Source organism: Falco biarmicus, chromosome 4 (assembly GCF_023638135.1).
Source record: "Falco biarmicus isolate bFalBia1 chromosome 4, bFalBia1.pri, whole genome shotgun sequence".
In the NCBI taxonomy this organism is placed as follows: domain Eukaryota; kingdom Metazoa; phylum Chordata; class Aves; order Falconiformes; family Falconidae; genus Falco; species Falco biarmicus.
This window is the reverse complement of record NC_079291.1, coordinates 36,426,797-36,454,464: the sequence shown is the minus strand read 5'-3', so window position 1 is coordinate 36,454,464 and position 27,668 is coordinate 36,426,797. Positions and strand designations below refer to the sequence as shown.

Below are 27,668 nucleotides of genomic sequence, written 5' to 3'. Positions count from 1 at the left end.
TATAATTGTAGACATTTCAAAATATGCTGAAGAAAAGGAGAGGAGAGCGAAAAAGAGAATGAGAGGGAGAGAAAGGTCCAGGACGAATTCTATCAGGTTCAATTTACCTCTCTCCCTGGCTCTGCTCCCAGCTCCAGAAGCACAAGCAGTTGCTCAGCTCTCAGCCTTGACTCCCTCCCTGCCTACCCTATGGCAGCAATTAGAGCTTCTGCAGTTGTTGCTGCTTGGGAAGAGAGGGTATAGGTTAGCTGTTCCCATAAGAGGTAAATGTGGAGCAGACCGCTGCACGGGAACGCAGTAGGGTGCTATGGCAGAAGAGGGAAGAGGATGGAGGGATGGGGATTAAAACCCATCTGATGCTGCTGCTGGATCCTTGCCCCTGAAATGGCTAATGCACTGTGATCCCTGAAGAAACTTAAAGATGAGAAAAACTGGCCACGAATAGCAAAGTGTAAGTAAAATTCAAGAGCTTGCCAGGGCTAATTTTATAGAGAGAAATAGTTAGAGGATTAGTACAGCTAAACAGATATTTTGTTCTGGTAATTTAAGAACAGTTTCTGTGCTGGCAAAAAACCAGTGTTGGTCATAGCCTTTTGCATAGCAGAGAATTTCAACCTTTGGACATTCACCTTCTAGGAATGAAACATTTTACTCAAAATTTACATTGAGTGATGTTATATATCACACTAGGATATGACTTAAGCTATTGACTCCTGCCAGGGAATAAGCAGCCCTTCTCCAGCTGCATGTTCAGGCATGCTGGCACTTGCTAGCTGCTTCCCAAAGGAAGCATTGAGACGTGAGCAGGGAATGGGCAAACCCTAGCTCTGTTCATTTAGATCAGTGATTCCAGCCAGAAAAATGTGAGAATAGGAGCAGTTTGCCATAATTATCTGCTGTAAATGACCCCCTCTCTAGAGGAAGGCAGGTGCAGGTGAGGCACTGTGATGACAGGAGTGTCCCGGTGTTTCTGTGCTCCTACTGAGGTGGATGCTGCTTGTCATTTGGAGAATGTATTGCTATTCACCTTCTCCTAACACATAAAGCAAAGAAAACAAATGGCTGAGTTAGCTTAATTAGACGTCAAGCATGGAAATGGCATATGGTTACAATGGAACTTTACTGGGGCTGTGAGCAAAGCTTACTGTGCCAATATTGAGATTTAAAGTGGAATGGCTGTATGCAAGGATGTTTCATATCACACTGTTGAAAAAGGTTATTAGTGAGCAAGAATTACTGCATGAAAGAGTACTGCAGTTACAGCATGTGATACAGAAATATTACATGAGGTAAACCCTGTAAAGATGTCAGTCACTTTAAAATTACCTTTTGATGTAACTGTGAATATTATAGCTTAGTAAACCTAGAAGCTATGGGGAGGGAATGGAAGAAGAAATCTTCAGAAGGACTAAGTCAGTGTCTTTTCCCAATACCACACCGGGGCCACAGCTCCTGTAACCTAAGCCCAGACACAATGAGGACAATGCAGAAATCTTGGGTGTGCACAGCAGCTCTGCCCACTCACAGCCATCTCTCCAAAACCACCATCACGGTCACTAACACCTCTGGTGATTGCACATCTCTGGCCCTTGCCGCTTCCCCTAAATCTTGAGTGTTCGTTCCTTCAGGTTAATCGCAGTGTCTTTAGTGAAGGTGGCAAGAACATGCTCCTGCAGCCTTCCTGCTGCTCTCCTGTTGCCCCTCCCCTGCCCCCCTTGCATAGACTTCAAGGCTTTGATTGCTTTCGAACAGAGAGAGGAACTTGTGTTGAGCACCACCTTGCTGTGAAAGTGATGAGCTCCTGCTTGAGCAATTCAACTGCTCTCAGTTGAACTGGAGTCTGACAGGCCAACAGGGCAACCATAGGTCTAGAGATGATAACACGGTCAACTGAAGAGGGAAGAACAATGTTATGGAATCTTACAAAGCCTGCTGTGAGCAGCTTATGGTTTTCTTCTCAGAGAGGAGTGACACTTAAGTTGTTTGTATGGTCATAGAGAGAACAGACATATCCCTTCCAGTTCAGCCCATGGTTAGAAGTGCCATTATACAGGTTTAAAAGGCTCCACAGGGCGGTAACAGCATGAGGGCAAAGCAGCTATTTTTTTGTTCTCCGCTGAACTGCTGGCCTGTACAAGAATCTGGCCGCAAACGGATAATGGATAGTACAAACTGCTGCACTTGAGCAAAACAATATGTTGATCTAGATTTCTGCTCTGATTCCAAGGACCTCAGATGATCATAATTCAGCAACAACTAAAACTGTTCATGCATGGATTTTAAATGTGTAAGTGGAATTACTGAAAGTCACATGCATTGCCAGAACTTATTCATGACCAAGGAGGTTCCTGTGGACCAGGAGGGGCAGGGTGCCACCTGCCATGCTTTCTGCTGTGACAGCAGACTAAAGGAAGTGCTCTAAAGAAATGAAAAGCCTGAGTTTATTTACTTTGCTCTTCAAGACTTGAAAGTTTTTTCTGTTCTCTATTCGCCATTCCTGACACTTTGGCCTAAGTTATATGGCTGATTTTTTTCCAAATAGACTTTCCATTTTGTTGGCCAGCCTTACAGTCTAGAAACAATCTCAAGCCTGGAAATACGGTCTGTTAAGCAGACTATTGCAGAGACCTTGTATCATCTGTACAACACTGTTGTTGTTGGACAGAGAAACTACAGTGCTGCTGGACACTGAGATTTTATATGAAAATGCACAAGAAGATCTATAATTTTAAAAGTCCAAAACAAATCCATTGTTTACATGTTCTTCCACATGAATGCAGCCATTGGTACAGCTTCTTATTACTATTTTTACATTTCTTTCTATAGACGGGTTTATGGTACTAAAGTGAGGTTGGGGAGGTAGTAGGTGGTGAATGTAATATAAAACACTGTCAGGTGGTACTGAGTTTAGCATTGTTTGTCCTGGCTAAACTTCATGTATTTCAGCCTTGAAGTTAAATATTCCAGTAGGAAAAAGTAAATCCCAGAGTATCCAGGCTCCTGTGATACTAAAATTAATCTCTTTGCCCCACACTGAATTTTCTCATGAGAAATAATTTTGAGCTCTATGATAGGAGATGTATATAGCAGCTTGGAAACAATCTCCTACCATGACTGAGGACCAGACTGTGGCTTTGGTCTATGTCCTACTGCGCACAGCAAGACTGGGGAAAGTTATCTTAGCTTAATTCTCTTGGGCAGCCAAACTCAGACCAGCATTCCCTTTGGAAGGACCTAATACCATCTTGGCATTAGTCTGTTGCTGCTCCTTTGTAAGTTTTGTGCCTTATATATCTATACCTTGTGTAACTGCAGGAATAACTGGGACTTGGAGGAAAGGGATCGCAATCCTTTCATCCTCTCTTCTGGCACAGCCCAACACAGCTACTCTAGTACATAAACTTGCCTGAGGTTGTCGGTAATGTGCTGATGCAAGTAGCACTAGACTGCCTCGAGCCTGTATTAAGAGAGGTGTCATCTTTGACTCTGCCCACCTTAATGGTAAATTCTAAAAACCCCTTTCTCTTATTGTCTAGTAAATAAAATTTCCTGTAAGAAAATAACAAGCAGGTTTCTCAGCATCCCTGCTATTGACCACTTTAGACAGTCTGCAAGTCAGAAGCAGCTACAATGATTTTGAAAATGGGTATAATGGTGAAAAGTACCCAAGCACAAACAAAAAACACTCTCAACATGCCTGGGAAACCTGAATCCCCACAGCTGTTTTTTCTTACTGAGTGACACCAGTGAATGTTTCTCATCAGCTGCTCCACCAAGGAGTCATTAATCCTACACTCAGTCTGGAGCTACCTGGACGTAGGTAAGCCATCCATGTGATTACTTGTGGGAGCAATAGAGTACAAACCTGGAAGCCACATTTCAATATCACATTCATTTTTATCTCATTTTGGGCATCAGCCCTTCCAGATGTGCCCCCTCAGTGACAGCTTGCTGACAATTCAAGTATCAAAGTGGGTATCCAGATAAGGGCCTTTCCCAAGGATGAGATCATTTTACTGCAGGCTGCCAGATGTTAAAAAAGGCTTTCAGAGGCAAATAGGGGTTTAGTGACTATTGTTGTTGTTCAGAATTTGGATCTAAATTGTGCATCTCCAGTCCATGACTGATTGCTATTGCTGCTTCTGAACAGCAGCTCAGTCAATGCAGAAGTCCACCAAGTGCAGCATGTCTCTGTGGTTGGACACCTGAATATCATGTATGAATACAGGGCATGTATTCTGAAATTAAATATAATTAAATTAAATATAATACAATACTTGATGAACAAAAAAGAGCTGTGTATTTATTTTAGATTTATTTTCATTCCTGGAATGTGGCTTTCAGTTTTCTGCCTTGCACACTATAGGTTAGTTCATATGACAGGTAAACTCAGCACTCTACAACCTAATTTTGAATTAAATTATATGTATGGTCTATCACAATGTTGGCAGGCAGATGCTCCAGATATATTCATTATTGCTAACTTGAAAATTGTATTCCTGGAATTTTAAAGGTGGATATGCTTTTCTGACACTGTGGCATTGACAAAAGTACTTTGGAATTTGAGCTCTCTGACAAAACATATCTAAGAAACAAACAGCCTTTAAGATACTTGATGTTTTCAGTGCATTTTCTTGCTGACTTTCCTCATTTTTAGCATTGCTACAGCCTTTAATCCAGGCACAAATCCATATGCTCTCAGTGGAGTTGGGGAATTACAGAGAAATCGACCTTTTACACTAAAGCTATAAGACATTAAGCAAACTTGTTTTGCAAAATCTAATCTGAAAAAAATGGAAGGTGACACTGGAGATAATGAAGGAGGAAGGGGCAATGTTAAGATCAGGATTTTGGGGTAACACATTGTTTGGAAGCAAGTGAGGACACGCTGGAGCCCTGCCTCTACATAGCTATGCAGCCATTCCCCTGGGGAGAGGGTATTTCAGAAACTGCCTGGCTCATCTCTTCTTTCTCCACGCCAGGTCCTCCCTACCAGGGAGAATCAGGTCTTTCCGTGTTTTGAGTGCTTGGAGAATGGACTGTGCCAGAAAGCGATGACAGTAAGGGAGAAGGAGAGAGGTGGTTGTAGCCTGCAGATCCTGGGGACAGAAATGTGATGGGAAAAGACAGCTGTATGTGTCTCCAACTTTGTTTAATTGAACCATAAATGTGAAACCATAATCTTCTATAGCGTGATCTTTACAGCTACCACTTCATGTTGGGTTCTGGCCTCATCAGTTGCTCGCGTTTTGCCATTCTCTTTTATGTCTCCTGAGAAGCCATGCTACAGAATTACAGCGGGAGGCCTCTGATCTTTTCTGCTGTTGCATTTCTCTGTACATTTATGCCAGGAGCCAGCCAGAAGCAAACATATAACGATGTTGACAAGTGGTGGCAGAATTTAATATTCTCCACCACCCTGAAAGTAAGCAAAGCAGCCAATAGCCCCTTATTAATAACATAACTTGTTTCAAATCACTATCAAAACATCAGCGTGGTCACATCATTGCCTGTAATTTGCTACTTTCTAACAATCTACAGGGATAAACACAAGCAGGGATATCTCTTTAGGTTGACATAATGAGTGTTAGTATCACAAAGCTTGCTTTGCATCTAATGCAGCTACTCTGGATTCAAAATTAACTTTTTAAAGGACTTCCTAGCTTTGCTATGAGGCAGTTCATTTCACTACAGCTGAATGCTCCTGATGTATTTCAAAAGTGTTTTTCTGCTAACCGTCTTTGGAAAATGACTTACTGTAGGAATTTAAATGGTTCTTGGCATATTTTAACCTGCCATCTTTCTGTAAAAGAACAAGTAGCGAAGTGGACTTAAACCCAACTGTGGGTATATGAAATATTGATCCAGCTGTAAGAGAAAGGGAGACATCTTTGCCTCAAACATTTTTATTTCTCTGCATGCAAAATACTGACCTTAAAGAGCCCAGTGTCAATCCTCAAAGGACTGAAAGTAATTGCACCCCTCCAGGCTTCTCCGCTCTGACAGTGCTACCAGGGACGGCATCTGCCGCAGCTCCGGGGCTGAACACAGCACAGGGCTCTCCAGGACTGGCTGCCAAAGATCCCCACTGCTGCTTATGGGACACTGTGGTCGTGGTCCTTCCCACTATTGTAGGGCAGGAAGGGAAGTAAGGCAGTTTTCTCTTTTACTTAGACCTCTGTCTCAAAATTGCACACGGTAAGGGGAGAGTCTCGTGCCTGTACCTCAGCTGGTGCCATCTGCTTTGTAACGGTAACACTCCTGATTCATCTGCTCATAGATATTTAAGTCACGCTCCGCACAGAGCTTTCCGAAATGCACACTGCTGCTTGTACATGGAGAATAAAAAGCAACTTTGTGTGGTTTCAGAGTTTGCAGAGTGACATATTTAATTTTTGCATTCATGAACAACACTGATATTTTCCAATTTCTGTTCATTTGCTGTATTTCACGTGCTTACCTCACCATTGAAGAAGCAGAATATAGTTGCCACAAGTAAGCCCTAAGAGAAAGGAAAAGAAAAGAGTTTAGAGATCAAAATATAACTTCTTTAGACATTTTTTTGAAATTTGGACTCAATGGATACAAGTTAAAAACATTAGTCCACTTGCTTTTCATCACAGACACTTCACCTAACCTCCCCCTCTTTCACAGTTGTTTTATTGCATTGATTTTTGTCTTTTCAACATGTTTTATTATTTTCTTCTACATTACTAGCATTTATAGATTACCTATTTTGGCTCTGAAGTTACTTGTGTACGAGAGGTCTAGAGAAGGAAAATTAAATGGTATGTAAGGTAGATAGATACTCTGCTTACAGTGGAGTACCACAGTGCCGCTGACTTTGCTGAAGAGATGGCAGAGGAATTGTGTCCTGCATGGTGCCACTTGTCTGTCAGAGTGCAGTCACCCAATTACAAGTGTTGGCCAAGGGGAATCCAGCTGACCCAGGAAGGCTTTAAATTGCACCGTACGTCAGGATAAGTGAACTTGTATGTAGGGCGCCACGATGGATGGAAAGGGTGTGAAAAGAGTTGTAAGTGGTCAGAAAGAAAACAAATCAAACCCCCACAACAGGTGAGTGAGAAGGTAGAGGAGCAAAAAAAGCAGAGAAATTGCAGATCATAGCTTGGTCCTAAATGGCTTGAAATCAATTTAATTATTGCCACAGTTGTTCAGATAATATTTCACTACTGCTGAAAAATTAAACAGGGTCAAGGCAGGAACATGAGGTGAGAAAGAGGGAAATTATTAAGAAAGAAAATTCTTGCACACAGAGCCTGCCATTCAGAATCACGTAGTTACACAGGTCCATGTCCTAACTGCACTCGCCCTTATTAAAATAGCAATACACAGCATCACTGGAAGCCAAATGCCTTGATTTTAAATTACCTAAAGTAGTTATTATAAACTAAACACATGGCAGTTTGTGAAACTGAGGGGAAAACTGCAACACAACAGCTTGTTTTCCCAAGGGCTGCTTTGAAGAGCTTTATAGATGTATGTTTTTTATAAATCCTCATTTAACTGATTGAGTTAAATTGTAGCTAATGCTTTGTAAAATGTCTTGGACTCTCCAGTGTATATTTTGGACCACAAATGTAAGGTAAGAAATAACTGTTTTAACAAAACGCTTATATATTAGAGATACACAGGCTGGTTTGAAGAGGTGCTGACCACCTCAATTTTGGCAATTACTTTACTCCAATAAAGCTTCTTTAACACAGAATTTGTAAATTCACATGACTTCAAGTAGCAACACAGAAAAGCATGTATGAGGAGGAGGAAGGGTACCCATAATGAGAAAAGTAAAGTTTCTTTTGTGTTTTGGAAAAACGGTAAATTTTGTCAAAAAACTCAAATCCCAGTCCACAATATGCAATGCACAATAGTTTGTCCATAAGCTCTGGTTTGAGAAACACCACAAAGTCAACCAAAACTTTGCACCTCTAAAGCAGGACTTTGTCAGACCACAAATTCCTAAATCCAAAATTTATGCAAGGGGAGCAAATGTGTCACTTCCTAGCGGCCTGTATTGATTTTCTCCCATGCTGTGCACACTATGTTAGTTTGCAGTGTCTTGCAAAAATTTGCTATTGAACTACATGGTATGGGGTCGCAGCAGGGGTCTTGCTATGTTGCTAAAGTGTGTTTTTATTAACAGCCATCAGCCACGATGGCAAATGAGATGGATTTTGATCTCCTCTGGGAGTAGGGGAGCTCAATGGACAGTCCCCGAGGACAGCAGATACAAAGCTCAGCGGAAGGAGAGAAAGAAGCAGAGAAATTCCAAGTCTGTCCTTTGGTGAGAATGTTTAGAGGAAATTTGGGAACTGCGGTTCACCTAAAGGCAGAAATTGAACCTGAACAATTGAAGTAAAGCCATTTTTTCATTTCAGTTCCTATAGTATTAGAATTTCTCTATGTCCTGTAATTGCTCTGCTTTTCTTCTGTTGGAGAGTGTAGTTCCCTTAACTAGTGTTTTCTCCAGACAACTTCTGATAGAAAAGTGAAAGAGGAAGCTGTGGTGGTGCCTTGTATCCCCTGCAGTTGCTCTTCTGGTCTGGAAAGAGCTGAGAGCACATCTGGCTCCTTGTTATTTTGACACCATGCGTGTTGTACATCTGGCTGAAGAAATTATTTTTGCTAGTTTGTCCCATATGTGTCTAATTGCTCTTCTTCCACCTGCAACAGCCCTCTGGGCTCTGCCATCTATATTTCTATTTCTTCCATTTTATATGTAAAGTTTTGCCCACAGTTCAGAGTACTATTGTTATCTTCAGCTGTAAAGCTACAGAGATATCCACAGCAGACACCAGCTTTGACCCTTCAGAACCAGGAGGGCTTGAGATGATGATAATTCTACAGTGGATCTATTAAAACATGTGACAGACTGGATATAAGTTAAATATTTCATGTAAGGCCCACAGGTTATTTCTCGTATCTCTTTGACATACATCTTCTATATTCTCTCTAACTGCTGCTGGTTTTTGCTCAGGGTGCAATTCTTGCTGAGGAAGAGATCTGTAGGTCAATGGTATCTCTCTGCCACTGTGTGGAGTTGTTTAACTGACCTGTGATACACTACCTGCTGCCAGCAGAATAACGTTGGCTGTGGTATTGAGGGCAGAAATGAATAATACATTTATTTTGAAATTAAGGCCTTTAATGACTTATTCTGAAAATTCTTTATTTCTGGAACCGTGGGAAGACAGATGAATGTGGCTTTCAGCTGATTCACACCTTACGGATTGCCCAGAGTCAGCAGCTCTCAGATCTCAGTACCCGATTGATGCTGTACAGAGTCTCTCCCTGTGTCCAAGTGCCTATATTGGTCCAAGGACGTTCTTTGCTTGACAGGTATTTAATATGTATTTCACTCTCCTAGAAGATGTGAGTCTCTTGAAGATAAGTTTTGGTAATTTGCTCAAGTTAAAAAAGAAACAAACAAAAAATACCTATGCAGATACTGCAAATTTACATGGGTTTCTGATACCTCATTTTTTTTATCTTCAGGTTTATGTCTCCATACAACCAGGAAAGCATATCTAGATATGCTTATTCCTCTTATTCCTAGCATGTCCATGGCCTTCGTTTCTGTCCTAATTACACACTGTGTTGCTGTTTAGGCTTTAGTGGGATGATATATTTATTATGGATGATAGAAGATGATGGCACACGTAATTGTACAGATAGCCATAATACAGAAAATCAGTTTGTGATTCTTTGCATGGGCTTTGGGCCATGTCCATTCACTTCTCACTTCTGGATCCGAATGGACAGCCAAAAAAAAAACCAAAAAAAGCAGCACGGCTAAGGTTCTTCATAGAAGTACTTCCCATTCCTACCTCTCTCATTTCAGCTAAGATAAAGAGCTTTGAGAAAAACAATACTGTGCTCCTCATCATCTTAATCCACAGCACATTCATACAGCATCTCTGAGGTAAATGACTGCATTATGAAGTATTCATTTCTGTTAGGTTAACAAAAAATAAGCAAAACAAAGAATGTGTCTGTGCTGTTTCTGCTGCTACTGGGGTGGGGAGATTTGTCACGAGAGGGCTGAAGACAGCAGACCACCTGCTGCAAAATGATGGAGGCATCCTATCAGACAAAGCTCACACTTTGCTGCTTCTCCTGCTCTCTGCTGGATGTTTCATTACTGTCATTTTGTACATGAATTTTTCATATAAAAATGGCACTTTACAATATCCAGCTTTCAAAAAAACATTTCCCCCAACTTTCATTGGCTCAAAATACTAGAAAGTTTTGAAATTACTAATAATGCAAAGAAAAAAAAACAACCAGGAAATAAAAATCCACTTATGTTGTCAAAAGCAGTCCTATGACCTTAACTTTGCACAGAAGGACAAAATATTCCTGTCTGGTTTGGCATCATTTGTGATCACAGAGGATATTTATTTCCCTTTAAATAGAGAAACAGATGGAATGAATACCACCTTAAATACATTGAAATATCTCACTGTTTTTAAAAGGCCACTTTTGAATGGGCTAATTTTGTTCTGTGTAAAGCTGCGAAGATTTGAATTTAAAACTTGGAGGCAGGGTAGATATGTATGTGGCTCAAACCCATGCCTAAAGATACAAAATACCCTTTACACAAATGAGGCCCCTATGAGCTACATCCTCCTCCCTGGCAGGGTGGGGGTTGCTGTCCAGAGGATGCTGCTTGGAAGCTGCTGTGTGATACATAAGTAATCTCACTTGTGGAGAAAGAAACCTTTAATTATTCTACATTTAATAGAAAAAAAAAACTTTTTATGTGCCAATAGAAACCAAGGCCCTTGTGCTGAATAGCATTTGAATTTCTCATTAGAGGCGGACTTGCACGTTTGGGGCCACAGTATGCAAGGTATTGAGGAGAAGAGTATCTTCAAGTGCTTGTATATGGCTTCATATGTGTATGATTCAGGGGCTGTTTCTCCATTGTGCCAAGCAGAGCTCCATGGCTGTCGCCTAGTGACAGTGCCATGTTAGGCAACATGACAACCTCTACAAAGCCAGCTACAAGATGCTGGAGAGACAATTCGGTGAGAGGGGACAGTTGGTGTAGGAGCTTGCAAGCAGGAGTGTGTTTATCTCTGGTTTTGTTTGAGAGCACAGGGTTACTGCATATTTCTACACCTCCTTTTTTCTTGTGAGGTCTCTACTATGGACCAACAACTGAGATCAGAAGCTGGGATAACGGCTGCTGGTAGCAGACCGTCTGACAGGATCCTGCTCAGCACCCTGATCTCTTTGCAGCTTGGGATCCCTCAAACGATGCTGAGTGGTTCCCAGGGTGGGGGAAGTGGCAGCAGAAGCCTTAGGGCCAGTGGAGGTGCAGATGGCCCCACCAGCATGTGAGGCACAAGTCACATCTCTCCTGTCCTCTCTCAGTATGGAGACCTGCAGGACACAGGTCTGTTGCTGCTCCACCCCTTCACAGGAGGCACTCTCTTTGCCCAGGTATACCATTTCATCTTCACTGGGCAGCATGATGGGACTTTTTAGGCTTTTAAGTGACAGAGGTGGTTTCATGACAGAGGTCTGCAAGGAGCCAGCGCATTCTGTACCATAATGCTTTACACCCTGAGGAAGTCTGCATCTTTCCTGTGCTTTCAGCATTATCTAACAGGCTTTTGAAAGTCAGGTCCTCTAGGAAAAGTCTGCAACTCATTGACTCCTGGAGTGCAAATGTTTGCTTTGTGGTGCCTACTTTAGGAGCTCTGCTTAATAAGCTATTGCATGTTCAGCAACGCACCTACAGCATCCCACTCCGTGCAGAAGTTATTCCACTTAAGGTGTGCTGGTTTTGGCTGGGACAGTTAATTTTCTCCATAGTAGCTAGTATGGGGACATGTTTTGGATTTGTGCTGGAAACCGGGTTGATAATTCAGGGATGTTTCAGTCCCTGCTGAGCAGCGCTCACACAGAGCTGGGGGCTTCTCTGCTCCTCACCCCACCCCACCAGCGGGTGGGCTGGGGGGGCACAGGGGCTGGGAGGGGACACGGCCGGGACAGGTGACCCCAGCTGAGCAAAGGGATATCCCATACCGTATGGCGTCTGCTCGGCATGTGAAGCTGGGGGAAGAAGAAGGAAGGGCGGGATGTTCGGAGTGGTGGTGTCTGTCTCCCCAGGTCCCCACTACACGTGATGGAGCCCGGCTTTCCTGGGGATGGCTGAACCCCTGCCTGCCCACGGGAAGTGGAGAATTAATTCCTTGCTTTGCTTTGCTTGTGCAGCTTTTGGTTTACCTATTAAACTGTCCTCAACTCAACCCACAAATTTTCTCACTCTTACTCTTCTAGTGGAGGGGAATGAGTGAGCAGCTGTGTTGGGCTTAGCTGCCAGCTGGGGTTAAGCCACAACATAAGGGTAGAAATATCTTTCTTTTCCCTGGTGCAATCTTCATTTCAGCAAAGTCTGGAGACTGAAAAGCTGATATTGGTGATGATGAGGGGAGATAGTAATCTCGACTTTTATAGGATCCATGGGAGGCTGGGTGGCTGGGCTAGAAAAGTACAATCATTCATATCTGCAGCACAAAAACAGTCTTCAAATTTTTTTGTCATTTACACATCTACTTTACAGATCTGTTACGAAGAATCTGGCCTGTGTAGTGAAACAGACACAAGCTGATACAGGGGAAGCAGGCATGCAGTGCTTTTGAATTGTTCATATAGTTGTATTTGAAAAAACACTTCTGCTTAAAATGGTGAGCATTGATGGCAGTATTACAAAAAGTGCAGGACAATTCAAAACCAGACTGGCTTCTGTTATTCAAAAATGATTTCAGCAGAGGAAACCTAGCACACAACATCTTGATGTGTTGTTTTTCAACAGGGAAAACTGAAATAAATACAATTACACAGCTTCTTGTGGGAACAAAATCTTTCTCATTCATCATCTTCAGTCCTCTGATTTTTACAATAGACTGCAGTGCTTGTTTGCACCATTTCTGTGTACGTGGATGATGTAACTAATATAGCAAATCATTGCGCTCACTTAGAGCAGTGCTGTGCTGTTGAAAAACTGTCTCTCTGTTCTAGAAAAGGCATAAAAAATAATAATTTAACCAGTGCAGAAATGGAGAATGTACTGTATTTTCCATCAAAAAAAATCATAATTGCTCCCATACTGCCTGCTTGTATATGCCTGACATGCCACAGGATGCAAAAACTAACAGACTGCTGCTAGTTTACGGAGAGCAGGCTGCGCTGCGGTTTATGGGAGCGCAATAGCCAGCAGGGAAGCACAGGCATTACACAAGCTAATACACTATCTGCTAACTCCATAATCAGTCCTAGAAGAAAACAAGCACCAGAGGAGCGATTATATACAGTTGGCAATCTTAAATATGCATACAAGAAATGTTTTAGAAAGGATTAAGAAAGCTTATTTCAGAATACAATTAAAAATCCACTCTAGGTACAGGAGGGAGCATCACATTCAGCTGAAGTTAGAGTACAACTGCATAGCGCTCTTGAAAGGCCAAATTTTACATGCTGGTGTGAAGCACACTGAGATTATATTGCAAAGGTGTCAAGAGCTCTTCTGTGAGGACTGCATTGCTGCCCTGGCTCAGGGACGGCCCTGGGTGGGCTGTCACCCCCCAGTATGCCCGGTGGCCTCTCTGGGCACAGCAGCAGCAGGGCACAGGAAACCCTCACAATGTGTCCCCACCTGCATCCCCAGCACCATCTCCACTGTTGAAATGGAATAAAATGTATTGGCAGGCAGTGATCGGGGTCACCGAGCCACGCAGAGACACCCATTCCCAGTGCCTGGGACATGGGCAGAAGGAACCCATCAGAGATGAAACTCTCCCTCCATGGATCCCTCCCTCATCTAATCTCATCCATCAGTACAACAGTTTCACGAGAGTTTGGTTTTGTTTCTGGTTCCATTTTGACTTTGCTTTGGTGACTTTCTATTGCATAATGGCCATAATTAGGATTGTTAATTAATATAACATTATTTTTTTAATTCTCCTACAACCTCACAGGATTTGAAAGATGTTTTAGGAGTAAAATGATTATTGTAACACACTATCTTATCCTAACTTGCTAAAACTGTAAGCAACTTGTCACCAGAAAGCTTATTTGGAGATACTCCTTCATCACTCTTAAGAGCAATGAAGTGACAATACAGGTAACAATAGAAGAAACAGACTCTCATTCATTTTAAGCAGAACTGTACTATAAGATTGCATACACTGCAAAAACAGACCTATAACTTCAGTCATTCTATGTATGCAGCAGCATGCTCACCCACAGTTTTGAAGGGATAAGGACAATAAACAGAAAATGTAAACTAAGGTGACAGGACACATAGATTTTGGTAGCATGATTTATCACTCCATTTAAGGAAAAAGCACCATTGATTTTTTTTTAAAAGCTTTTTTCTTACTACAACATTAAATAATTCTGCATTTAGCCTCTGTATGAAAGGAAACAAGAAGTGGGTTACTGTACTCATCCATGTTGACCACTATTCACAAATGCATTAGAAATCCGCCTTTCCTAGTCAATATAGGGCTGGCTATATTACAGTCATTAAACCAGATAACAAAGCATTTAAAGTCACTTAGGTTTGTTTTGTTTTTAAAAGAAAAGAAACCAGACTTACTGAATGATGCTGTATTTTCAAAGCATTTATGAAATCAAAATGTCAGTCACATATTTTTATTTCAATTGCCTAATAATGGAATTTTAACTCCTAAGTGAAGCTTCATTGTTGCAGTCTTTTCCTCTGTGTGTTGGCATTCCCTCTGTGTAACAGTTTGCATACACACCTAATTTTAATGTTAAACTCACAGCACCAGTTTTCAGGCAATTTGAACACTTCAACAGAAATCGTGTTGGAACTTGAAAGCCCTCTGTGATCTCAGTTTTCTCTCCCTAGTTTAGAAATGGTGCCAACTGATCATTTTTTGCTACACTTTTCATTGTTTCCCCTATCTTGTGGTTGTTCTTTATGCAGTGGTGCTACTTGTGCAAAAGCAGATAATCCAATAACATGAAAATGGTTGTAAAAGAACTGCAAAACCATGGTCATTCTCAGTTTCGGGTCAAAACAACTGGCAACAGCATTTTCGGCTAAATTAACTTAACAGCAACACCTCACCTAAGCTGAAGTTGCTATTATGTAACGTACCTGGTAATGCATTAATATATGCATGATGTAATCATATATTTCTCCAGCAAGTCGGTTTTCTGGTCTCCAGGGAATAATAACAAACTGAATTCCTAGTAAGGGCACCAGGATTAAAGTGGCTCTGACAGCTTTCATGTACATGTTGGACTCAGCACGGTGGGTATCTCTCAGCTTTGTCACCAAAACTCGGACAATGTTAAGCAAAAAGAAAAAATTGACCTGCAAAATCAAAGCCATTGTAGGAGAAAGCATTCACATTAAAAAAACATTCAAAATAAAAATACAATAAAAATGCACATAAATGGCAGTAAAATGTAACTTTCTAGCTTTATTGTGGCTCATAACAGGCAGTTCCTTGGGAATCAGGCCTTGGAAAGTACCTTGAATGCCTTCAGAAAAGAGATATTAAGCTGCTCTACACACTTCCCTTGGGGAGCCTGCATGGATGTTTCAGGCAGGCAGGCAGGATCAGTTCTAGGAAGCACTGGCTGTTTTGACACTGATGTGGGCAAATTCAGGATTTCCAGGGAACAATTAATCTCATTTTTATGTTTAAAGCTTAAATGGGATGGATGAATTGTCCCCTAGGAGTAACCATGTCTCTCTTCTGAATCTGAAGATCACCCGGGTATCTTGCTTCAGTCCACACTGAAGATGTCTGCAGCCCGGTGAGACAAACCCCAGTGTGTCCCTGGGCACACGGGACCTTTGGGGGCACACAATTTCTCTGGGAATGTGGTCCAGCTTACACAGGCCAATCCATCAGGCTGGTGTATAAGCAGGGGAACCAAGGCTGCCCTTGAGATAAACCTAGGCTGCCCCTTGCTTCCACCAGACTGCACGGACCCCGTGGCACATTTTTACCCACAGGTAAAAGGTAACACTTGCTGGCTTAGGGCTAAAATACCAGACACTTCAGAGAGTTTTGCCCCTGGCCCTTACAGTCAGCAATATGCAGTATTTCAGCATCTCATCTCCTCAGTCATTTCTGAAAATCTGAGTCCAGCTGTGGGTGCTCAGCATACAGAACCTGCTCGTGACCCTGGCTCCACAGAGAGCTCCTTGCGGGATGTGCTGAGAGCCTGTGAAGGCACAGGGAAGGCAGACCCAGGTTGACAACGAGCCCAGTGAGGACCTTGGGGACATCCTAGGCACCACAGACATTCTCTCTCCAGTGTACCCTATCACTCTTTTCCACATTGTTATAGTAATATCAGGCACCTAAGCTTCAGAAATTTAATGGACTTTTTTTTCAGATGATTTTTTTTAAATAAGTATGTAAGCTACATAACTCACGTAGATATTTTTGTAGTCCAAATTCCTTAGATATATGAGAAATTTCAGTTGAAACTTTCAGAACAATAAAATGTGAATCAGTAAGCTTTGATATAGCATTTCATCACTTCTTAACTACTGAAAGACCTTTCAACTGTTTTACATTTGTGTTCTACTGGAAAAAAAGGAATAAATGACTCCTGAGGTACCATTCAGTGTAAAATCTAAACCTTATTCTCCACCTTGCTCTGACTTCACTCACTCTGCTTAAGAGTCACTTTTAGAATTTCTGGAAGTAACTGTGAAAAGTGGAAAGACAACTTTATGAAGGTAAAAATCCTCAGCTTTCCTGAGTCATCTGTCACTATAGGATTTTTGTAGCAAATCATGCAGGATCTTCTGTAGATGTTGCCATCTTCATAAGAAAAATAAGACTGTGAATGGCATAAGCACAAGACATATTATAATGCCTTATTTTGAAAAGTGTTAAAGATTGGCCTTTTTCCATAAAAAACAGTCACTGCTTTATTTCTTTGTAACTAAGATGAGACTTGGAGCATGGTGATAAAAATAAAGGTTGAATGGCCTCTCCCAGAAGTGAGGTAGCATTACAACAGCAGAAGCAATCAAGATTGAACCAGTAAACCTATAACAGATGTGCTTCTAAACAGCATACGATATGGCAGGGAGGAATGGACTTCCTCACATTGCTGATGTGCAAGACTCTTCTCAGGAAAGGGTAGAATGATTTTCAGGTTTTCCAGCCATTAGATGGAAAGTTGTTTCTTTATTCAAAGATGTCCCCAGTATTCACCACCTTACTGTTTGATCTCCGAGGTAGTTACTGCAGGTACGTCCATGCAGATGTCTGCAAGCAAGAGGCAGCTCAAAAGCTGAAAGTGCAGCTTGGGTGACACATTGAGGTGAGCTTGGGTCTAATAAAACCCCTTCTGTACCTTTCAGGAAGGTCAGCGTTACTGTGCAAAAGAGCACCGCTGGCATACAAGATGCTCTATGTATATATATTGCTGAGCTGCACTTCAGATCTTGCCCTCCTACTCAGACTGCCCAGCTCGGTCCCTTCCTGGGACTAGTTTAGCTCCCTACCTTGGGACCACATCAGTTCAATGACCAGTAAAACTCGTGCTGAGCGACCAGGCTGCACTCAGCTCACACCAGCTAAGGCATAGCTAAATGCCTCATTGATGTCACATAAATGTAGTAAATTGGTCACAAATAAGTTACACTGGGAGAGAATGACCTCCCTGATTTTCAAAAACAGTTAGTGATTCTCTACCTCAAAATCTGATTCTTTACTGGGAGGTCCCTTTACAGGACTTGTTTTTGAGAACTGTTGAGAACCTGTCCTTGTAACTCTGAGTAGAGAAAACCTCTAGTTACTTCTGAGTTTTGACCAAAATATTAAAGTACAGAAACTTCTATTCTGTACAGGTTAACAGCATTCGTAAACTAATTATTAAACTGTTGACAGCAAATAATATTCTTACCAATAAAGCTGCCATTACAGGTCCGTGAACAATATAGAGCAAGTGTGTGTCAACACTCATCCAGCAGCTGGAGGGGAAATACACCATTAAAATTTATTATTAACTCAAAATGTGTTACACAGTTAAATAGAACACAGAACTTTGTTCCTTTAAAAACAGACATGTTACTCACTTGTCATTGAAGTATCTGGCTCTTGCAACAGCATGAATAGATGCTGGCACTAAAGGGAACCCTGAAATGATTAAAGTTATAGATCAGTCTTGGTATTTTTTTGTTTTGAATTTCATGTGTCAAACACACTAGGAAGTTTCTTGTCCACAACACATGTATGCAAAATCACAGCTTTCAGGGAAGAACCGCAATCCCATCACACTCAGGGCCCTAGCATAACCTTGATGGTGAGATGCAACAAGGGAATAATGTTCAAAGCAGGTCAAAAGAAGCCGCAAAGCCCAGCTGCTGCCCCCCCGCCGTGCTGCTGCAGGGTGTGCAGGGAAGGGTGTGAGCACACAGTGTGGGAAAGGTGCCAGGATCATTCAGTTCTCAGCAGAGTATTCCCTCGGGACACTTGTGAAAACCATGTAAATCACTGTTAGGCAAGAGAGACACATTAACTCACACGACAGATACAAAGCAATAAACAACAGAGCAAGGAGCTGCTCTTTTGGAGCCTATGGCAAGAGAAAACGTTTGGAGTCAGGAGGTCTTCTGGAGGATGGGGATTTGTGATATTTTCTGAAGGTTCTCAGCCTCTGTGCTGCCAAGCCCATCCCATCTCAGCTGGGAGTGAAGCTGTGGATACCATAAATCCACATCTCCTGACTTACCTGTGCAGCCTCAGGGGAGGCCACTGCTCTGACGGGGAACTGACAGGAGCAAATTTGCACTGGGCCAAAGGCTTGGTAACATGCCATGTTTAACAAACTGCAAGCCTCAAATTCTTATTTCCAGTCTGATATTAAGAGTGACAATCTGGTTCATTCCTGTCCATCTTCCTTCAGCTTGCTTGTATGTTGTGTCCCTCTCCAACAGGCTAGAAACCTGGAACTGGGCAGTCTGCGCTGTACTGACCCCAGTTTGCACAACCTTGCACATGCAGACAGAGGCCGGTGCAGAGATGACCTACTGCTTCATCTGGTCTGTGCAGAGAGCTCTGTGGACACCTTTGGTGTTACTGCTGTGTCTTCCCTATAAACCATGGTCGTTTCTTCTGAGCTTTGGATATTTTATAATTATAAATCAAAATGTGTGAAAACGTCCTGCTGATACCATGATTAGTCACAGCGGGAAGAACATGGTTCCTCGTTTCTTTGGGTGTTAGTATTTTCATAAACCGTTTTAGACAGAGACTCCCCAGCCAAATTCTGGGGAAATCTCACCCCAGAGCACAGGCCAGCCAATGCTGGAGTGAGAATAAGGTCAAAAAAGTATCTAAATAGGACACTGATGTCTCCAGGTATCTTTAAGCAACAGCTACTTTACTGCCCAAAAAAGTTCTTGCTGCAGTTTACCTTGGGAGGACAACATGGCTGTGGGAGAACAAAATGGATTGCCCTCTCCTTTATGTATCGTTAGAAAATCATTACTTGGCCTCTGGCTTCAGTATGCCTTTTTTTGGGTGATGATGCACGATAAAACAACAAAAAGCTCAGAACTGAAAGAAAGGAGCTTCTAACCTCAGGGTGAGCTTATGGGATTGACAGCATGAGAAAATCCTTTTGATTTGGAAATGGAGCAAGCCCGGGCCAGTTTTGTTGACAGACAGATTGAAGTGCAATTTTTAAGGGGCCTTTCTGTAATAGCAAAAATTATTCATCTGAAGGCTCTGGCCTGGAATAGTGCAAGTACAGGACTCCACGTGACGCCAAAGGTCCTTTTTTCTTCTGCTAAACACATTAGCCTAGAATACCTGGCTCAACAAATTCACAAGCAAATCTTAAGAACACGATGGAAAGTTACAGGGTAAGAAGCTCATGACTGTCTATGGCTCAAATTCCCATCTGCAGGCTGGATGGGCTCTTCTAGGGCTAGATGTTGCTCTTCTCTTGTAAAGGGCCAAAAGGCAGAGAGTTAATGAGAAGTGGAGCATCAAAGTCAGTTGGGTCCTGGTGGCACAACATGTATCGCTCCAGGGGCCTGACAACACGTGGTGAGCAGTGAGTAACCTAGAAAAGGCTTTACCCCAGCCATCCCAGGAAAAGATATGACGTATCCCTTTAGGTCATGCCAGGTCCTTCATGGCACAAACTGACAATTAATTGTATTTCCAGCTGAATTTGGAAGGCACCTTGTTTTAGCACTGTCCAAATAAATCATTCCCTTTTCACTTCTACGTGGATGAAGCTGCCTGAAGCAGCCCGCAGAGTGGACTGGCACTATGATGGGCACATTTGTTGCTGTTTTCTTGCCCTGCATAAGGGTGATTTCCTGACCCAGTGAAACAGTAAATGAGAAATGACATCCCCAGAGAAGGGGTTTCCTGAAGGCATCAGCCTTGAAACACACCTGTCCATGAGAGATTCCATCCAATCACCTTAAACCTTTCATAAAGTGTTTTATATTTGCTCAGATTTTTATTTTTCTTATAAAGCTATTTTACAAATGTCATTAGTGGTTCTTCCAAATAAAATAATCTAGGTGTCCTCACATAGGGATTAGTTATAACAATGAATAATGAGTCACTTCACCTTGCATTGTACATTTACCTTGATCTTTTGAATTGTAATTCAGAGCACAGCCTGCTCTGCTTGCTCTGCATTGCCCTTTGGAGAAGTGTATCTCCATTGATTAACATAGCTGCATGTTTAATGTAACTACTGCTTCTGGAATCAGTGAAATTAGACTGATTTATGCAAACTTAAGGGCTGGCCAGATAGTCCTGATTAGATAATTTTGCTATTAATGATTACTACCTTAGTTAGGAGGTGCTAATGACTATTACTTGTTTTGTAGAAGTATTCATCTAGTTTCATTAAAAAAGGCTGCAGGCTTCATAGTGAAGAGTTGAGTCCATTTTTTATTAACCTTTTCCTTCTCAAGATATTATCATCCTATTACCACAGCCACCACCCTATTTATTTTTCAGGCAATGCTGCAGATACTGATGAGTATCTTATCAGATAACTTCACTGAATTACTCACCATGATGCTAGTGCCTTTCTCAGCAACAGTACAGCTAGCTCACAAGCTTTCACTGCAGGCTACCTGTCTCAGTTGCATTAAATTGCACTGCCTAAATTGAATGTCACCTGAAAAAAATACGTTTCTGACCATTGTCCTCTTGTATGATTGGATATGGAATGACACTATTTTGGGAGGGCTTATGCTGCAAGACATGAAAAGGGAACAAGTTCTATCTGGAAGGAAATGTTTAAAATGACTCTTTATATAGGGCTGCCATTTCAAAAGCACAGCCCTATCAGACTTTGTATATTCAAATATTCTGAACAATGAAAACTGTGATAGCACAGTTGCTTGCTCCATGAGGGCTCAGTGATTTAGACTGACAAAGTCCAGAAACCTTGGCTCAGTTTTGGGTTCTTCAGGGAAGTTTTCTTCATTTAAGAGCTAATGGTGTTCCACATAGTTTTAATTCTAAGAGCATAACAGGTCACTCTCTTCTCAGAAAAGATATGATTCTCATAAGAAAAAAAGAGTGATTATATTATCATTAAAAAAAAAAAAAAAAGGGAGAAAAGGAGTTCTTACGCGTGGAAACTTCTCTGGCCCTGTAATCCATATAAACTAGAAAATCATGATAATTTTCTAGGTATCTAATGTAGGTATCCAGGCAGCACTAAGCCTTATACCATGAGAAGAAAGTTAGTTACCAGTCTTTTAAATGAAAATACAAACAGTGGAAGAACAACTTTCCACTTTGCTATTACTGCCTATGTAGGACCTGATATTGAATGCCTAACTAGTGGTTGAAGTCAGAGTTTTAAAGTTCTTCAGAACACTCAGAACTGGGTCATTTTTCTGTGATCTAATTAATTCCTAATTTTTCTCTGTTTAATCAGTAGGGCTGTTTCTTATCTTCCTGCTGTAAATGAAATAATGTTAAACAAGTATAACATCTCCAAAGAGAGGCAAAATATAGAGCTGTCCTGGTTTTGGCTGGGACAGTTAATTTCCTTCTTAGCAGCTGGTGCAGTGCTGTGTTTTGGATTTGGTGTGAGAACAATGTTGACAGCACACTGATGGGTTTGGTTGTTGCTGGGTGATGTTTATACCAAGTCAAGGACTTTTCAGTTTCTCAGGCCCTACCAGCAAGTGGGCTGGAGGGGCACAAGGAATTGGGAGGGGACACAGCCGGGACAGCTGACATGAACTATCCAAAGGGATATTCCATATCATAGAACGTCATGCTGAGTATATATAAACTGGGGGAGAAAGAAGAAAGGGGGGACATTCAGCATTATGGCATTTTCTTCCCAAGTCACCATTATGCGTGATGGAGCCCGGCCTTCCTGGAAATGGCTGAACCCCTGCCTGCCCATGGGGAGCTGTTAATGAATTCCTTGTTTTGCTTTGATAGCATGCATGGCTTTTGCTTTACCTATTAAACTGTCTTTATCTCAGCCCACGAGTTTTCTCACTTTTACTCTTCTGATCCTCTCCCCCACCCCACCGTGGGGGGAGCGAGCAAGCAGCTGTGCGGTGCTTGGCTGCTGGCGGGGGTTAAACCGCGACAAGCATAAATTCTGCCTGCTTCAGACTGGGATTGCAAGAGATGAATACAAGCGACCATCCCTAAGTGCAGTGGGACAATGGATAAAGGTCCACCATTTACTGCACAGCTGCACCAGTGGTTTCAAGATATGGGGACTGGCTTGTAAGAAACTGGAATAAGGCCAGAGATTCATGGTTCCCAAACTGGGAAAAAGCTCTTGATAATGATTTTCTATCAACACTGATGTGGACTGGATATACAATAGTGATTGAAATATGAAAGAGACTGCACTCCATTGTAATATAATGGCTGTATTTATATGGCCTTTTATTGGAACAGATAGTCCAAAGGATAAATATATGTTATTGCTACTAATTAAAAGGCAAGGGATCCCTTAATGAAAACAGAAGAGATATGCTTATTTGGAGATGAAGGACTGACCTAGGCATGGTTCCTTGAGCAATATGCATGCAACTACATGCAGTTTGCATTCACAGTGTATGGGTTTGTAACATCTCTTATGGTATATAATTGAGATTTGCTTATTGACACCTGACATTTTCAGAGAAATATATTTCTCTGAAATGCTCTAGAGATCACTGTTGGACAAAATGAGCCCTGGCAGCAGAGTCATTACCTACTCCTGTGTAGGTAAAATTGCATCTTTAAAACAATGTCTGCCAGAATATATCTGATACTGGATTCACTTCCAGAGAAATTCTGGTTTCTCTTTCTGTATGCTGTGTTTTTTCACTTTGGGAAACATAGATACTGATCTTCCCTCTTCTCCATTCCAAAAAAAATATACTTTTAAAAGTACTGTTACAGATTAATATTTTTTATATAAAGTGACAAAAATAGACCACTTTTGTTGAGAAAAGAGATGTGTTTGGATAGAAATCTGTTTTTCTCCCAAAGTTTTGCTTAACAAAACATAAGCATTTCTTCCAACAAATCCCAAGATGCAACAAATAATGGATACTGACTCCTGCTGATTTTTGTAAGTCTCTAGGCCCACCCAAACAAATGCATTCGAATGTAGGACACAAGAACTCAATCTTAAGCTATGATCAGCAGTATAAATATAATAATTCAGATATATAAGCGCTAGCAGAATTTAAACATCTAAAAGAACTGACCACCTTGCTACAAATTATACATACCCCAGCCCAAGAGGTAATACCAGTGCAAACGCTGCTCTTCAGCAAACACTGCCACCACAATCAATGTGTGAAGATAAATGCCTTCGCAGAGCATCCAGAAGTAGTTGCAGCCCAACATGTACTGATGGAAGAACTGCAGCACTTTGCAGCTTACCTGTTAGACAAACGAGATAATGTCACACACCTGACCAGCATTTTGCATTTAAGCAGGCAAAGACAAATATTACTGATAGGCTGTAAGCAGCAGTGTGGAACAAAAATCCCCAGCTCTTCCTGGGTTTGTTCAGTACCTATCAGTGACAGGGATTTAAAACTCTTAGAAATGAGATGAATGGAATAAACGGCCCTCCCACAATAGAAAAAAAAGAATGATAATAGTACTCCAAAAAGTACCACTTAACAAAAAAAATCCTCAAAAGTTGGTACTCTGATGTTTTTTAAACAAGCAACTTGTTCTAGAAGCACAAGAAAGGCTTTGAAGATAACAGCAACTGAGAGCTCTGGTTTGTGTGTTTTCTTTTACTTTTCATCAAACTTTTCTAAGGTTTGTTCAGTTCTCACATCTGAGCCAGAGTCACTTACTCTTTAAACTGCACCCAGCTCTGAACTCAGGAAGAGCAAGTGCTGTTGGCAGTGGAGATTTTTTTTGGTAGGGTACCAGGGACATTAGCTTCACCTCTTTGCAAGAAGACAGTTTTACGTTGTTTTGTCCAAATGACAAAGCAACACATGGAGCTAAACAGAGCCAGTGAAGCTGGGAAGTGGTTCCTGCCTGAGGTTCAGATAAGGTTGCAGACATAGACCTTGACAAGAGACTGTGGCTTCAAGATGCTGGGAAGCGGGCAGATAGTGGAGTGAAGCATGTTGTGTCCACTTCTGGAGAGCCAGCTGGTGTGGGACAATGCTGTTCCTCTTCTGAGAGGATCTCATGTCCATCCGTCTCCTCAGAGAGGGCAATGAAGTCTTCCATGTGGGCTTCCATGCCACCAGCACACAGGAGGGCCAGGAGGAGTGGGAAAGTGTTGCTGTGCTGGCAGAGACCCACTGCTCCTGGGGGAGCACCACATGCTACTTGGAAATCTGAGGTCACAGCAGTGATGGCAAAATGACAGTCATCATCTGTGGCCGCAGGAAAATATTCCTTCCCCATAACTTCTGCGGATGTTTTCCAAACTGATGACCTGGGCTGTAAGAGATGTCTTCAGGATTTACTTGTCTCTTTGAAGAGACATTTTGGCAGTTCAGCAGGTAGAGGACTGCATGTTCTGCACCTGTCTGGACTGCCCCTCTAGAGCAGAAAAGCTGGTTAGCCATCCAGTGCACCACCTTCTGTTGCTGAAAAGCATTCCCAAAGCAATTGCCTGAACACGTGCATTTAGTTCTGTTTCAATATTTGCAGTGCATCTTGCTACTTGTGAAAATATAGGATTATTGATAGGTTAGGATATAGGATTCTGACAGGATTGACTTGAAGGACTGATTTTTATTTTTGGTGATTCATTTTTTCTGCTCATAACACAAAGCAAAGCAGACAGTCACATCTTTGTTGACACCACACATCAACAGGTTTTACAAAGTATGCCCACAAAGGGTTGTACAGTGGTTTGAAAAGGTTAAAAAAAACAAAAGAAAAAAAAAGAAAAAGGAAGAAGTTTTTGCTACTTTTTCTGTTGATAAATGTGTTCACTAAGGTTCTTAAATAATCCTTGGACTGCTTTTCACAGGTCTGGGTCAATATGTTTCCTGCCCTGTTCCCTCAAACGTGCCCAACGCCCCCTCCCAGCTGGTGGCTGGCCTTTCTCACTTCTCTCCTTATCAATCAACCACCCCCAAGGGGCTGCCTTGAGTGACAGGTGCTTCCCAAGGGCTGCACACACATTCAGGTGGCACCTTCCCCAGCCTCTAAAAAGTCAGCAAACTTTCTGAGCCATCACAGCAGCTTTCCAGACAGGTTTGATAAAATCCACCACATCCCACGTTTGGTCTGGGCCAGCCCCATGCTCCCCTGCAGGGATCTCCTTGCAGGAGCTGCAGGTCAGGGGTTGACCGGAGAGCTCAAGGCATCATTTTCCCAGTAGCTCTGGCAGGAGTGACTCGGGGTGCTGGCACCTTGTGCACAGGCTGGTTCTGCTCCTGCCAGTGCCAAGGTTGCCCCAGTTTTCCATCCAGGCACTGAGGCTCTGGGAACGGTCTTGTGCTGCGACTGGCAGCTGGAGGGGAGCAGAGCATGGCCAGTGAGTTCTGCAACAAAATCCACAGTACGTTCTCAAGCCTGTCGTTTTAACTTAATGCTTTCACCATTTCATATTGCCGAACTAAAAGGGAGACGACTACGGAGTGCCCTTGCTTCTCCCTGGCAGCTGTTTGCAGGGTTCACTGGCTCACTGAGCAGACAGGGTGAACCCTGCTTCAGTTGTTTGAACTAAGTCAGTCTTTGCTGGAACTTTCACCTGTAGCTCAAACAAATGCACACACAGAAAGCACACTGCCTGAGTACTACATACCTAAACTCATTTACTTCATTTCCTCAACATTTCTTCCTCTCCTGTACCCTCCTGTGAACTGTCACTTGTGGCTTTAAAAATGAAATCATATACTTGTCTTCTAGAGTAATGGCCAAACAGACAGCTCACAACTCTTTAGAGGAATCTACTCACTTCCTACGCAGTAAGTTAAAGTAGTAAGAATACCATTGGCAAAACATTAAGGATGGGTGTGGTAAGTACTCAGATCTGTATCACGTTACTTTGAGAATGAATCTGAAAAAGGTAGCATAAAGAGTTTAAGCATAATGCGCTGAGATAGGTAATGATAAATTCAACTAATCAAACTACAGCAAAAATCAACCTTTGCTTTGGATGAGCTAAGAAACGCAGCATGTTTCATCTGTGGCTAAGTGATGCTATGAAAATATTTTTGTACAATCAAAAGAGAGTGGTTTTCTTAGGTCAGAGCAGGTAAAAGAGAAGAACCTGTTCCTGGTGAGAACTGGATTCACGCATGATACAAATAAAACATGACAAATGTAACCAACATCTCAGTGTACATTAGTCTTCGCTGGGAAAACTGCAGAACTAGTAAGTTTTAGGAAGTGTTTATTCTTACAGAAACAAGTAAAACAAAACTGCAAGATGATCCAAAGCAAATCTTCCACCTTTTCCATTCTTGGTAACTGACTAATTGCTAACTTTGAGATAAAAAACCACATCTGGGGGTTCAGTCTTCTGCTGAAATCAAAATGTTTTCTTGCATGTTCTTTGAGGCAGAGGCTCTGTCCTTGTTGTGTCTTGTACAATATGCAGCACGGTCCAACCCAGGGCTAGACTGCTTCCCGCCTGCTGGAAATACCACACAGCGGAGAGGAAACTGTGTGGGAGGTCCCTGCAGCATGTGGAAGATACCTGCCTGACACAGCCGGCCAGTGAGCCAGCCAGGGGAGATGCCCCACTGGACCTGCTGTTTACAAACAGGGAAGGTTTGGTGGGTGATGTGGAGGTCAGAGGAAATCTTGGGCATAGCGATCATGAGTTGATAGAGTTTCCAATTCTGAGAGAAGCGAGGCAGCAGAATCACTACCTTAGCCTTCCCAAGGGCTGAGTTTGGCCTGTTGGGGGCCTGGTTGACGGAGTCCCTTGGGAGGCAGTCCTGAAGGGCAAGGGGTCCAGGAAGGCTGGGCATTCCTCAAGAAGGAAATCTTAAAGGTGCAGGAGCAGGTTGTCCCCATGTGCCGAAAGGTGAGCCAGTGGGGAAGGTGACTGGCCTGGCTGAACAGAGCTTCGGCTGGAACTCAGGGGGAAAAAATTGTTTACCACTCTTAGAAGAAGGGGCAGGCAACTCTGGAGGACCACAAGGATGTCACAAGGTTATGCAGGGCACAGATTAGAGAGGC

General features: G+C 42.3%; 1 protein-coding gene across 1 annotated transcript in view; it reads right to left on the bottom strand.

Annotated features, from left to right (window-relative positions):
• Positions 1-27,668, bottom strand: part of CALCR (calcitonin receptor) — a 77,928-nt gene that overhangs the window by 3,184 nt on the left and 47,076 nt on the right. Inside the window, exons 7-11 of the mRNA XM_056338706.1 lie at positions 23,780-23,933; positions 18,116-18,176; positions 17,944-18,010; positions 15,161-15,379; positions 6,461-6,502 (exon numbers count right to left, since the gene is read on the bottom strand). Of these exons, the coding sequence (XP_056194681.1) occupies positions 6,461-6,502; positions 15,161-15,379; positions 17,944-18,010; positions 18,116-18,176; positions 23,780-23,933 (543 nt within the window). The remainder of the gene's footprint in view (positions 1-6,460; positions 6,503-15,160; positions 15,380-17,943; positions 18,011-18,115; positions 18,177-23,779; positions 23,934-27,668) is intronic.